The sequence below is a fragment of the Thunnus albacares genome, chromosome 13 (assembly GCF_914725855.1).
Source record: "Thunnus albacares chromosome 13, fThuAlb1.1, whole genome shotgun sequence".
NCBI classification, from domain to species: Eukaryota; Metazoa; Chordata; class Actinopteri; order Scombriformes; family Scombridae; genus Thunnus; species Thunnus albacares.
Window position 1 is genome coordinate 20,437,136 of NC_058118.1, and position 14,242 is coordinate 20,451,377.

At 37.6% G+C, this 14,242-nt stretch overlaps 1 protein-coding gene across 2 annotated transcripts; it reads right to left on the bottom strand.

The window, feature by feature from the left end:
• Positions 1 to 3,394: 3,394 nt before the first annotated feature.
• On the bottom strand, positions 3,395 to 8,107 carry irf1b (interferon regulatory factor 1b). 2 transcript variants are annotated; one of them, XM_044369715.1, is made up of 10 exons: positions 7,959 to 8,106; positions 7,192 to 7,284; positions 6,348 to 6,447; positions 6,083 to 6,250; positions 5,857 to 5,897; positions 5,488 to 5,614; positions 5,248 to 5,367; positions 5,019 to 5,047; positions 4,715 to 4,832; positions 3,395 to 4,224 (listed from the first exon to the last, which is right to left on the bottom strand). In XM_044369715.1, the coding sequence occupies exons 2-10, from the start codon at positions 7,276 to 7,278 to the stop codon at positions 4,115 to 4,117; spliced, it is 900 nt and encodes a 299-aa protein (XP_044225650.1). In that variant the 5' UTR covers positions 7,279 to 7,284; positions 7,959 to 8,106; the 3' UTR covers positions 3,395 to 4,114. The 2 variants fall into 2 exon arrangements, with proteins under 2 accessions (XP_044225650.1, XP_044225651.1); XM_044369716.1 differs by lacking the exon at positions 4,715 to 4,832 and having other exon boundaries at positions 7,959 to 8,107.
• Positions 8,108 to 14,242: the final 6,135 nt, after the last annotated feature.

Below are 14,242 nucleotides of genomic sequence, written 5' to 3' on the forward strand. Positions count from 1 at the left end.
AAATCTGTGTTTGCGAGTGATTAAGAATGAAATTTACTAGTAATTTACCAGTTAGATAATCCTTTTTAACTAATGTAGTGAGTACGTGAATGAGACGCAATGTCACCCTCATCAAATAATTAAAAAACAAACACAATTTACCGTGTGTCTGTGCACCTGTGACAACACGCATGTTGGTCTGTCAAACTGGTTGGACAGTTTGTTATACTTTATGGCAGGTTGTTAACGGCAGCAACAGTTTCAGGTAGTTTATTCAGGTGTTTAGCCAGAAAAGACTGAGGAAAAACTAATCAGGCTACTACATTCACTGGTTGTTGAATGATGAAGGCACATTTCAAATCCTCTAATGAACATCAACAAGGGGTTTAGAGATTTCTAAATCCACCATTTTAAAAAGTCAAGGTAACAGATGCTTTAAATTCACTCAAGTCAGTCCCTTTTTGTTTGGCATTCAATGCAGATTTACTTCACTGATTTATCATTGCACTCCTTTAACATTGCCAGACACATGATGGATAATTGGAGTTTTTTTCAAGTATCTAAATTGATGCAGAAGAACCAGGGATATCATCTTTTTAATTGCATACATTCTTCTGCCGTGTCAAAATATGGCACCTACATTATCCACAATGCAGCTCAGCCGCTGACAGTTCAAGTAGAGATAAGTCTGTGTTATAATAGTGACGACTAATGTAACCTCAAGCTGCTAGCATAAGCAGACATTAGAACATTATTTCAAATGTGTAGTCCTCAGGTCCCAACCAAGGCATTTCATCAGACTTGCAGACTTTGCAGTTCCCCCGATGTGCAAAATCAGTGGAGTTCCCCTTTAAAGCAACAACCCACCAAAGTATAATGCTTTAACAATGTTGTGTGCATTTTTCTGAGCTGCAAACTGCAACACTGCAGTCAAAATCAAAAAGAAAAGGCTTCTTTACAAACTCACCATTTTGCACCAATATTCAATTATCACGCTTGGTGGGGGGGTTGTATATGAAGTAGAAAAGCTATTTCTCTACCGGCAGTGACCTCAATTGACCAGAATGCAATGCTGTTGCAAAACAGCAGCTTGTCCTTTGAATAAAGGGCTGTCATTTCAATTACAGACACACTGGTGTTCACAAACTATACAACTAACAAGCTGCAGTGTTAAATCCCCATAATCAAGTCTTTGTTGAAAGCATCAAGATATGAGACCCAGTTATTGCCTTGCCTTTTTTTTCTGGATGTTGTTGAAAGGGACTCTTGGAACTGTAGAGAATTACTTTTTCAGACAGAAACAAAGAAAGCAGATTAAGGAGAAGTGAATACACCCTAAAACTTTATTACACACAAATTGTGGAACACACTGAATATAAAACATTATTGGAAATTTACTCAGAGTTTTGAGAATGAGTTTTTAACAGCATGAAGTGCAGAATGTTTTACAAATTAAACCAAAGTTTCTACCTTTTAATCTGAACATTTTATTTAACAGCAAATGTGTGGTTTTCCGTCAAAAAGATTCAACCGGCCCATATGAAGTCACATGACATGCTGACTACATCTGGCTTTTGAACTATTTCTGTTTTTTGGACAGTATTATCAGCTATCGTCATCTGATTATCGTCACATTTTTGAGAAACCTCATAACCGAGGGCATGTCTGTGAAGAAGATTAACAAGTGCGATCTACGGTAAAAGACAAACACCTAGACAAACCTGAAAAGATTCATGTGTTGAATGAAAAGAATCTCATCGCTATTCAGTGTGCAGTTTATTGTGGACACACCCTTCAACTATTTATTGTTATCGGTGCTGATAATGACTAATGCATGTTATTTCCTCAAAATCTGTGGGGATTATAGGGCAACCTCAGAGAGGGAAGGAAAATAATTGATATGACTGCTATCTTAAATTTTAAAAAACACCTACAAAAAACACCACAGATTAATCATTTGGAGTATTTATTGAACTAAGAGGCCATCAGTTTGTTTTAAATTGGCCAAAATTTTTAATCCAGTTAAATCTGTATGCTACATTGTTACAAATAAAAATTTAGAAAGAGATGTTGTGTCATTTCTTGAGTTTGTTAAGCTTTTTAAGTTTGATAATATTGAATTCTTTTAATGTGGTAATGTTTTATGTTTAGGGACAAGTACACTTTATTAGGAACACTAGTGCAATCTAATGTGATCCTATACCTGTGGAGGTCGTGGTGGGTGGCGGTGTACTGGAGTATATTGAAAATGTGTTCCTGACATGAAGACAAAATACTAGGAACACTTTTCAATATAATGCACTCCAGTACACCACCACCACCCACTACGACCTCAATAATAAACATAAAGTAGAATCATCACCTTTCCGACAACAAAAACTGAAAATGTATAAGCTTCATAAAAGTAGAATTTATGGCAGAGCTGTTGTATGGGATTGCACTAGATTGCGCAGGTGTTCCTAATAAAGTGCTCGGTGAGTGTATACAGCATGAACTAATGCCACACACCCTAGCATTTATAGCCTATGCTAGTTTTCAATGTCCGTACCTAGATAGGCCTTTAAAATACATAAATAAAATACATACAAAACAATACAAGACACAAACAATTTACAAATAATGATACAAAGGTATCATAAACCGACAAGCACCAGATCACTCAGGACTGCATGACTTATCTCTGCTTCATTTTGACTTGAAAATGCTCTCAGTCATGTTCCATTTTGTGTTCTGTGGGCGAGAAGTTCCACTCGTTGGTCCACTGAAGAGAAAATGGCGTCTGTCCAAAGTGAAACCCTGAGAGGTACTAACAGGTCAATGAGCACCTGCTGGAGCCCGGTTATTTAGACATTTAATGAGGAAATTTAATAAAAATTATCAAAACCTAACATATTTAATTTCTTATGATAATGGCAGTGTTGTGATCTCATCAGCTTCTTGTCCAGAATTTTGATCGCTTGATTAAATATTATCATAAGAGGCTTGATTACAAGAAGTTACACAATAACTTAAATGTGAAAAGATCATTGAATGCATAAAACAATTTGTGGCATAAAATGGCAAACAGTCCCTAATGAGTCTAAATGTAGGTACGTTTGCTTTTGAAAAGATATTTTATTTCTTAGTATTAAAATAACCATGTAGAGTATGTTATGATGATCTGACCAAGATAACTGGACTTTTTCCAACGAGCCACTTATTTTGCAACTGGTGGGAAATCCTCTTTCTATTTTTGGGTGACAGCATGGGTCAGCTGTTTTGGGTTTAGTGCCTTGCTCAAGGACACTGTAGGGGTTATTTTTGCCAATATGTGGCTTTAAGCTTTAGATTTCATTACAATACAGCACTTAGGGTCATCCATCTCTCCACACATAAGCTCAAAGCCCTCTGTGTTAATAATAAAGAATCAAATTCATTCACATTTTTAGAATTATTTTTTATTTTATTTTATAAAAACACACACAAAAAACCAAATATTTACAGAATAGCATAACAATTACCAGTAAAAACTGTAAGATTTGAAGTAGAGCTTTCACCAAAGTTTAGAGGTTTATCAAGATAGTTGTAAAAATGCATATTTATCCCTTTAACTGAATTCACTTAACGGAAAGATTGATTCTATGTGATAATTACTCTTAACTGTACAATAACTAACAGATCTTGAGCGTGCAGAATGTGAGTCTATATGCATTTCAAGGGTTAAGTATCGGATACTTCTGTCTGTATTCATAGATACATCTGCATGTGGTAATGTAAATGCCCTGAATGAAAAAAAAACAGATTTATGTACTGTCACAACTCATCCTGATAAAAAACACTGAACACCAGAATGCCTTGAACCAGCCAAAAACATAGATAATGAACAGCACATGAATTCCTTTAACACAGCAGTGCGCTTCATAGTTCTCTTCATAGGTTCACACAAAGGTTGAAGGAGTTGAGTAAAGCTCCTCAGACTGCTACCGAGCATCAAACACACAGACAGGTGCGGTGCTGCAGCTTTAAGTGTGGACTCCACAAATCACAGACTGTAGGTATGATAGTGGGTGATTAATTGACAAGGGGGCTCAGATTATGGGCAGGAAGAGCTCTTAAAAGTCCAAAGTGAGCACTGTCCCATCCTGTCCTGGACTGCTCAAAGCCTGTGGGTGATCTGTTGGTAAAAGTTGTTCCAGAGGTCGTCTGTGGGATTTGTGAAGTCTGAGCCCAAAGTTGTGTACTGTGGTATGTCGTCTAGGTCATCGACTGTAAAGCAAGCAGAGAATCCACGGTCAGCATGTTTAAGGAGAACACAAACCTCTAGCATGTATATTAGATGTGTTATAACCTGAGATACTAAACATTAAATGCTACTACTATTGCTATTAGATTTAAGTTATAACATTTTGGAGTAAATATTGCTAGAAATGCAAGCTAAGTGTATCTCAAGGCAGACTTAACATCCTTCTAACTCATGCATAGATGCAAATGTTTAAAGAAATATATTCATACTGATTTGCATGCTAATGTCAGCCATAGCTACTGTACATGTCCTCACCAAATCCCTTTCCAACACCTGACCATGTGTACTTCTTTTTATAAGCTGAGTAAGGTGGGCAGCCATCATTTAGATGCCAAATGAACTCGATGTTGCCATTTTAAGGCATTATTTTGCAGATGGATTTATTCATCTTTTCACGTGATTAAATGTCTAAGAGACAGTTATCCATCTGAGCCATCAACTAGCAACATTTACCTGAGGAAGATTCACTCCACTGGCTCCCTGGACTGGTGCATGCTTCATTGCTCAGGAACCCCTTGCCTTCTAAACTGTTCGGAAACCAGTCTGATTCTTTCTCCAGTTGCTGGCAAATCTGAAAGAGTAACAACTGGACTTAGTATGGCTATATTTTGCACAACTAGTGTTTACCCCATGCCAAACAGTCTTATTGTTTTGGGTAAAATTATACAAGCCAAAGAGGCAGAATAAGACAAACATGGGTATTCCTGTCAATGAAAAATACATGCTGGGAAGAACAGGAGCCAGAGGCCATGCTTACCTTGATAATGTCGTTGGTATAGTCGTAGTCTGGAAGATCACAGAAAAGGAGGGGAGAGAAAGAGAAGGTGACATGAGTATTTGTTTGAATTTACTTCAGTGGCAACAAATGATGCCACATAGTATCACAGTTTGCATTCAAGGATTTATTAGCAAGTATTTAGCATTTCCTGTTATCTAAACACACTGCAGTGCCAGTGTGCTGTACTGTGGCTGTGCTGTTGTCTTACCGGGGCTGTGATCAGGTGAAACTTCAAATTTGTGGGAAAAGGCGTTTGGAAAACTATCAGGCCCAATCTCCACTGACGAAGACCAGTCAGGAACCTCAGTTGAAGCGATAAATGTGAAATCTGCAAGGGTGACAAACAACAGAATTAAATGCTATTGGAAATTAAAATGTTTTGTACAGTATATTCTGAAGAATTTGCTTTTTAAGCTTATTCTCCAATTATACATATTGCCTTGCTCACCTTTCTGCTCTGTGTCTACTGTGCTGTCGACTGTGTTTTCCTGAGTAGATGAGGTGTCATCATGCATCTGTGACTGATCTATGGGAGACTGAGTATCGCTGTAATCCATGTCTTCCTCCATCTTGACCTGCAGAGGCAGATAATAAGCACATTAGGTGAGATTTGTGAGATTTCCACGAGAAAAAAAAGAAATACAGAAATCAGCAGTTGTACATCTAGCTAGTGCACTGGTGCCATAAAAATAACTGATTAAAATAACTAATTTGAATAGGCCTCTGAATACGTAACAAATGTTGCAACATAGATAACAAATGCAAATATCACTAAAGTCCACAAGTAACATGATCATAAAATATATACAATATTTACCTTCTTCCTTTGCTTTGTTTCCTTTGCTTTGCTTCGTTTATCTGTGCAGATGGAGAAAAAAAATGAGTCACTTAACATATTAAACAGCCAACAGTGTATTTGTAGTACAAACTGATTAATGAGTAAAACTGAAAAAGAAAGGAGATCCAGCAGCCTGCAGTTGTTGCACACCAATGTTAACTCATGTTAGATAAAACACTTGTTCACTTCCTGTCAGTAGTCTCACCTCTTGATTTTGGGGTGGCAGGCAACATCCTGAAGACGCGCACAGCTTGGTGGCCTTTGTTGATGCTCTTGTCTTTCATCTCCTCAATATCTGGCAGTGAGTTCATCGCACAACGGAAGTTGGCCTTCCACGTCTTTGGGTCACAGGCCTGGCCCTCAATGTATTTCCCTGCAGAATGCATTATGTTTAGTTTCATACAGTTTTTACCCAACAAGAATTTTCTGCTTCATGTGCAGAGTTCAGGTGTGTATTCACACTTGCTCACCTGTGTGGATGGCCCATTGTTTGAACAGACAAGCATCCTTGTCCATCTCCCAGCCATGACGAGCTGCATGCTTCCAGGGAATGGAGAACATTTTCTTGTCCTGGAAAATAAAAAAAGAAATACTGAGTTGGAATGAGGTTGGCTGCACATTTATCATAGAATAAAATGAGCAAAAGTTGTCAAATATTGCAAGAGGGGGTTGCCATTCAAACTGAGTATCTAACTCGTAGGCTACTGTTAACAGTAACGTCCTGCAAAAATATGATTTGCATAGTACAGTCACAGTAGACACTGTGGTAAAGAACACGCACACTGCATTTGAAGCACAGTATGTATGTTTTTGCCCATTTCCCACCAGCAGATAAAGTATGACAAAAATAAGCTGCTACTGCTCTGTTCTTCCAATTATAAATCAAGATATATTAAAATATATCTGTGACATAGAGACCAAACGCAGGTTACAACTAACTCTTTGTGTCTATTTTTCACCTGTTTACAGTGCCAGAAAATGTTTGGTTAAAGGGCTGCAATAGTTGCCAAATGTTTTCCAGACCCAGCACTTTTATGTACAAAACCAAAATCCATCCCAACAGGTGCTTAAAAACAAGCAACTCTAAGAGTAACATGCAAATATTGTGCCAGTCAGGTCAGCTAAGGAGCAACTAAACATCAAAAAATACTTTTTTTGCTATCTGGTGATGAGGTGTTCCATCCTTACAATATATACATTCAAAAGGTCTTTTTCTGTACTAATTTTAATATTTTAATATACTGCCTACACCATTTCCGTAAATGACATTCATTTGAACAAGTCCAATTTGGCGGGAGTAAATAAGCCTCTCACCTTGTCCACCCAAGTCAGACCCGAGATGGTGTTGGACTCGATCATCTTCTCCAACCATGGGCGCATCCTCATCCTTGACACAGGCATGTTTGTCTAAAATGGAGCAACAGAGGAAAGGAGGACAGATTCTTTAGATACACGAGGAATGCAGAGGTGAGAGTGATCTGCCTCACTTTAGATTTACTGCTGCCTGTTGGTCGCGCGCAGGAGGGTGAGGGGAAGTTCACGGTCAGGGCATGCGGATGAGGAGGGGGCGCTTACGCGTAGGAGTCAGCTTTACCTAAGAAGGTCATAAAGGACCCAAAAAAATCACTTCTCAAATTGAGTTTTATGCCTTTTTGATTCAAAAAAGGGTCCAGATGCACATAGATTCATTTTGCAATCTAAAAGTTTTGAAATAGCTTGAATTTATGCAGGTATGAGGCACTTGGGGAGGTGTACCAAAAAGATTCACTGCTACAGCAAACACCTTTTCCTGCACTGAGACATGCAAACTGTGCACATGGGTTCAAAAAAGTTTCATCAACTCGGGTCACTAAATAAGAGTCTGAACGCAAGGTGTGCAAGAATAGACTACACAAACACTACCATCCGAAAAATTACATCAAAACATCAAATATTTCTTTAAGTATGTCCTGCGCATTTATTTAAAATATTCAACATTCATTCTCAAAAAGCAGCTCCCGGAACCAACATATAAATATAAACGATTATATGCAAGTAATATCATTTAAGTAGAAGTGATAAATTAATATCAGATTACTTACAGACTTTTTCTTGTTCTATGATCCGTAAGAGGAAAGTGCACAAGTATAGTCCGATTGGTTTAAGTTCCACAGAAGCTTCTCCTCGTCTTTGTGTTATCCACTTGGAGACTTTTCTTGAACAGAAGTCAGCACTGACTGCTCATCGAAGATGTGACTGGTCTTTTTATAGTCTGTCGAGCGGGTATTCCCCGTCAGGGAACACTGCAAAAAATGTCCACCCATTAAAAAATGTAAATCTTATACGTCTAAGAACTCCGTTTTTACAGAGAAATTGAAAAAAAAATCATCTATAATGATCATGATTCAGTTTTTTTCCATAGTAAGTTCATTCAAATTTAGTGTGCATTTTGTGAAAAGAGGCAGATCACTGCAGTTAACAACAAAATAATAACTCCTGATTCAGGAAAATACAAATCCTTAAAACAAGCTGGCTTACACTGTAAACAACTGATCTCATCTCTGCAAACCTCCCAATATGTTCACCTGTTCTAACAAAACAAAATGTGACTTGAATACTCATAACAAAACTTAATTCCTAATAAATAAACGTTAAAATCAGTTGGTTATGTTTTACAGTGTGCTGCGCATGCGCCGAAGCCCTCCCCTTGAATAGCAGACCTGGCTGTTTCCGAGAAGTCACGCTGTTGAAAGCAAGGAGGAAGTTAATAACAGCACGGGCAGAGTACGGGGGCTTGGGGCACGTAGACTTGAATGACCTGATTTGCAACTCTCATGTTCTTTTTATTTTTGCTATATAGTCAGTGTGGGATATGTCTGCATATTTTGCTGTTGGCCTGCTTATTGCAAACGTATAACTATCTGCAGAGTGACATACTACAGTGTAGTCATGAGATATTATGATGTCATGCAGTGTATAGCCTTGTAATATTAATATTAGCAATTATAACTATTGGTGGAGGTTTTTTTTTTTTGATTGTTTTTTCCTTGTTTGTTTTTTGTTTTTTATTTGTTAACCTGTAGTATCAGTGTGTAGTTTGGAGATTGTGCAAAGTATCACTCCTTAAAATAAGCACATGCATAAACTGTCAGAATACACATCAAAAGCATCATTTATATTTTAAATGACTTGCACACCACACACACACACACACACACACACATGCACACACACCGGCGCGCATTCATCTTCTGCCAGATACCAAAGTTCATTCTACCGTCTAGCGTGATAAACATGTGCATGGGACCAGCCCTTTAGAATAAACAGCAACCCAGCTGAGAAGTCAAGCATTTACAAGAAATGATGTAGTAATTTCAAGTCGCCGATAGAGGCGGTGTAGCACAAGCTGTATCGGCGACTGCCTGCCTGAATGTGGGCCGTACAGTACGAGACTGTGGAGTGATGACATGGGGGGTAATAGGCTACTACACGGAAGCAACAGCTGTGGATTCAACAGGCTGCAGAGCTTTTACACACATTACCATTCATATGTGACAGCAAACGCGCAGAAAATAAAGCGATGTGTGCGCAAACAGCAAAGAGAATGAATAGAAATATACAGGACATGATCAATAGTTGAATATTTCATTATATCTTATGATACATTTTGATTTCTGGTGGTATGACACCTAATAAATGCTGAAGGCCATGTTATATAACCAAACGGTCGCCCGTATGTGTCCATGGGAATTTGGGAAACTCCACACCAGTGTTGCACCAGCCACCGGTGCTGTCCAAAGGGGGGGAGGGGGGAGGTGTGGAGTGTGGGGGGCTTCCCCGCGTGTTGTTGGCGCGCTCCAGCCGGTTGCGTGCTTATGATGACATGAGACTGGAGCCGGTGTGTCGTGCGCGCGCCTCTAGGAGGGAATGGCAGGGAGTTTTCCTGCGGAGTTTCACACTGAGAACCAGCCTGTGCTGTGGGATTTCCCGTGAAAACAGAAAACTGGATTCAAAGGGGAAAATCATCCCGATTTTCCGACCTATTATTGCTTTGTTTGAACACGTGAAGCTGTCAAACAACCTCCCTGCTGATGAATGATAGTAGTGTAGACAGCAAAATGTGATTTCCAAGAATTCACTCCCTTGGCTGAGGCAACACAGATTGTTAACAGTGTAGAGTTTATTCTCAGATTGGACAATTGTGTCGTGGTTTCAGATGGGGATTATTACAAAATTATAATATTTATTTTTAAAATGCACAAACTTCGTTGTGTCTTTGCAGTGGTGTACCCAACCTGGGGGTTGTGCCCCCTCAAATAGTTCATAGGATAATATTAAGGAGTCACAAGATGATTCACTGAATAGAGAAAACATATTTCTTCTACATGTCATTGTGTTTTCTGACTTTTTTGTCTTCCAAAGTAAGTTTTAGCCTTTTAGGTTCCTTAAAAAAAAAAAGTTAAACAAATGCATTTCAGAAGATAAAATCACTCCTTGCTGCTTAAGACTCAGATGTATTAATATGAATTCATAACGTGGGGTCACATGTGCTGTTTTGCTTGAAGGGAAAACATGCCAGAAAGTTTATGAACCATTACAAGACAGATGTTTGGAGTCAACAGCAGTTTTAGCATGTGATTTTTATTAATTTATTTTAGATGTTTGTTCTCAATAATATTGAGCAACCTGAATATCATATTTTATATTCTATAGTGTCATTTTTCACATTCTTATCTCTATCATCAGTAAAACATTTAGATCTATAACAGTATCCTGAAAGACCAACCCTCTCACCATATTAACCTAAATCTACTTTATTTACCACCTCTCTCTAATCCTGGGATATACTTTAGCCTAAGACCAGTGATCCTTTATCTTGCACTGTCCTTACAAAACTGTACCAAAGGTGTTTTTACACCCAAAGTGACAAATTCATGTTGCACCCTATCAATCCAGTGATGGTGATTCTGATTATTTAGGCCACCTGCAAGGATAAGACATGTAATTTGAAGCTTTGGGACGAGGGCAAGCAGCTTGAGCAACCAATCTCCCCTGGGACCATCTGCTTTGACAGCTCACTGACACTGGATCAAGTCAAAGCCCTGGTTAGTTAGCCTGCAATTACCTCATACAGTTTGGGAGCGTGGGGTGAGTGAGTGGGAGCAGCAGCATTCGAAGCTTTCTTTTTTTAAGATAACATTTTGATCTGATCTGAATCAAGTCCTTCTCTGGGGACATTCATGACTCATGTAGACAAACTGGCAATTTAGTGCCCAGTTTAAAGCACACAAGGTACTTTTTTTCTCTCCCATATCTGGATTCTGACTAAGAGGCCTTAACATCAACTGTTGAGGTTGTTTTATGTTTTTAATTCAAACTACCGCTGGTTATTTTCCTTACACTGCTGACCTTGAGGTGTCAACAATCTCTCCTGCAACAGCCTTGTATACATGTTTCTTCTCAGATAAAAATTATCTTTTTTCTCAAACAGAACACACAAGAAACATTAACCACATCTAACACTCTTAAGACTCTTATATTGCAATCTTGTTCTTAATATGGGGGAAACAGAACTGTCCTTGAAAGAAAAGCCTTTTTCTTTTAGTATTTTTTGTTTTATTTTATTATCAGAATCATTATTTATTAATTCTCTATATATGTTGAATTGTTTACCTGCAGACAAATTTTACATTTCTGCATGTTCAGTGCTCCTGCCCTGCACTGATTAACAGGCTCTCATATGTTTAATTATGCCAGAAATTAACTGGAATTAATTGATTGGAAGTGTACAAATTGAACACTGTGTCTATTTCTTTGTAATTAGTATCGATTTTCTCTAGTACCAAATGCGTACTTCAAAACCCAGGAAATCTTTTGGAAATTGTCAGGAAACTATTTGAAAATTACAAACCTGTAAGATAAAAGACATAAAATACGATAAGATAAAACAAATATCATGTCAAACATCTATAAACTATATGAATTTCCTTAACTTTGACCTTTTGCCCCGAGTTCATGTTAGTTTATGATTTTACATGGAACAGCAGGAGCAGGTAGGAGGGAGCTGAAGGAAAGGTGGTAAAAAGCAGGATTTGGATGACGTTAGATGAAGGAGGAGGATAAGGCGAAGGAGGGACAAAACAAAGCAGGTGACAGATTGCTAAAAATATATCACTGCAACAAGTCATACAACTTACGCTTACATTTTACAGACATGAGTAAACTTGTCACTTTCTCATGAATGACACACACACACACAAATCCCTTGGGCACAAGCTGCATCGCCCACTCAAGTTTCACACAAACCTGCCTGCAGTTAAAGTGCTTTCAAAGTTTAGCACCCCCATCAGCCCAATCCAAGTACTGTTTGTGAGTGTCTGATAGTTCATCCATCTACTGCAGAATAGTGCTGTCTGTTACATGTGAGTTGACATTTTTTGACTTATAAAAGTGACTAATAGCAGGGAAAATGACAAGAAAGCCCAGAGATTTCAATGTTTTGTTTGTTTGTTTTTTTTAAAAAAAGGACAGTTTTAAAATGTGCATAAAGATGAAATATTAACAACACTTAGTAGATGTGCTTATGGATTCTGTACAGATTTAACCCCTTTTCATCAGAACATAAAGACAACTGGATGCTCCTTGCTTGCAAAAAGTTAAAATATTAAATATTATCTAATGCACACATCAAGCAGAGTGTTTAGAGCATAACATACAGATATCACTGTTCCTCAGGCAGCTGTCATTTCTTCACCATGCACATACTAAAACAGATTTTCAGAATTGTGACTCATTTCCAAAGGTAGCAATGTGTAATGCCTTAAATGAGTGAAATCATAGATGCTGTGGGAAACTAAAATCGAGGGCAGGTTAAACAATGATTAAAGAAAGACTTAAGGTTTGGAGAAAGATTTTAAATTGTTGGTCTCTCAACTTCAACCTTTCTCTTGAAGCAACCCTTTTGATCTCCCGACCTTCACTGTTTGATTTATTGCTCTCCTGATTTACTTCTGTCTCGACTTGCCACTTTTTCCTCATCCCTGTCACTCTTTAACTCACTGTAACCTCTGTTATCGCCTCTAATAAAATATATAAATATATACTAATAAAATATGATAAAATACAGTTGATATTGATCCATTTTGAAAGATATAGAAGGATTAATGTTGAAATTATCTTTAATTGATAAACAATCTTCAAAGCCCTCTAAATCAAATGGTTATTGATTAAACCCTGATGTTCAAGCAGAAACAAGCAGTGAATGGTCTTATTCTTCCTTGAAAAGGGTATGAGGGTCAGAGTGATGTCATGACGCCTCTGATGGAGGCATCTTATCTTTAGAACCGTAAAATGTCTGACCTCAGTTTACTGATGCAAAACCTTCACGTAATCAAATCTTTTCAAAAAGGACTATTTTCAGAGATATGTCTTGGGGGGTTTTTTCACTGGACAATGAATATCTGCAGTCGTGTTTTATGTAACACTATCAGTATGATATTTTGACCTTGAAACACTCTTTTTAAGGAACCCCCAGTTTATAACCTTCTTGTCTGAGAAGACATATGGAAACTTCATCCATGGTATTTATTCTTTTTGACCCCTGACCTTGACCTTCACCTGTGGTAATACGCTGATGTATATCGCTTGGTGATGAAGTTTACAGTGTTGAAAAATATGTGTTTTAGTGCAAGTGACTTACTGTGGCAGTTACTGTTATATTTTTTTCTCTTTTTTGTCTCTTTTATCATTTCCCTTTTTATGTTTAAGTACTTTGTGTACTTCTTAGATCAAGAGTATCATTTCCACTGGGGATAGAGGGTTATACTTACCCCTCACTTTTCAATATCCTACAGTTTCAGTCTGATTTCGTAACAAAAACTTCTCTAAACTGTGTCCTAAGAAGAGAACAAGAACTGATTTTTGGTGACTAGAAATGACTGTTATTTCAATCTTGCATGCGTTATTCATTATATTTTTTTATTGTGTGATTTTTGTGAAACTAAATATAATTTCAAGGTTAAAAGTTCAATTTATTCATCCATAAAAAATATGCAAATTACAGTGATTGCATCGCTGATTGCCAAGCCACAGGAAATAAATACAGATAAAATAAAACCAAAAATGAAAACAACAACTCGCAACTGCGATCCATGATAAAACTAAATAGAAACTGTTAAAAGACGCATTAAAACAACGACATAAAAACAAACAAGAATTCAAATTAAATCACAGTTGCAGGGTTAATGTAATGTACGCAAGGCCTTAACCAATTTCATTATAATGTGTTATTTTATAGGTTAATACAAATGTATGTAAACATAACTTCATAGCCTTTTGTTTGGTTGAAGAACCCCAGACTTTATTATGTCCCTCCTCACTTCTGATA

Excerpts from the sequence above, each read along its gene's own strand:
- irf1b (XM_044369715.1), bottom strand. The coding sequence starts at position 7,278 with ATGCCTGTGTCAAGGATGAGGATGCGCCCATGGTTGGAGAAGATGATC. Across the intron at positions 5,898-6,082 it reads TGCCACCCCAAAATCAAGAG|ATAAACGAAGCAAAGCAAAG; the intron begins GTGAGACTACTG and ends CCATCTGCACAG. Across the intron at positions 4,225-4,714 it reads GTGGAGTGAATCTTCCTCAG|TCGATGACCTAGACGACATA; the intron begins GTAAATGTTGCT and ends CTTGCTTTACAG.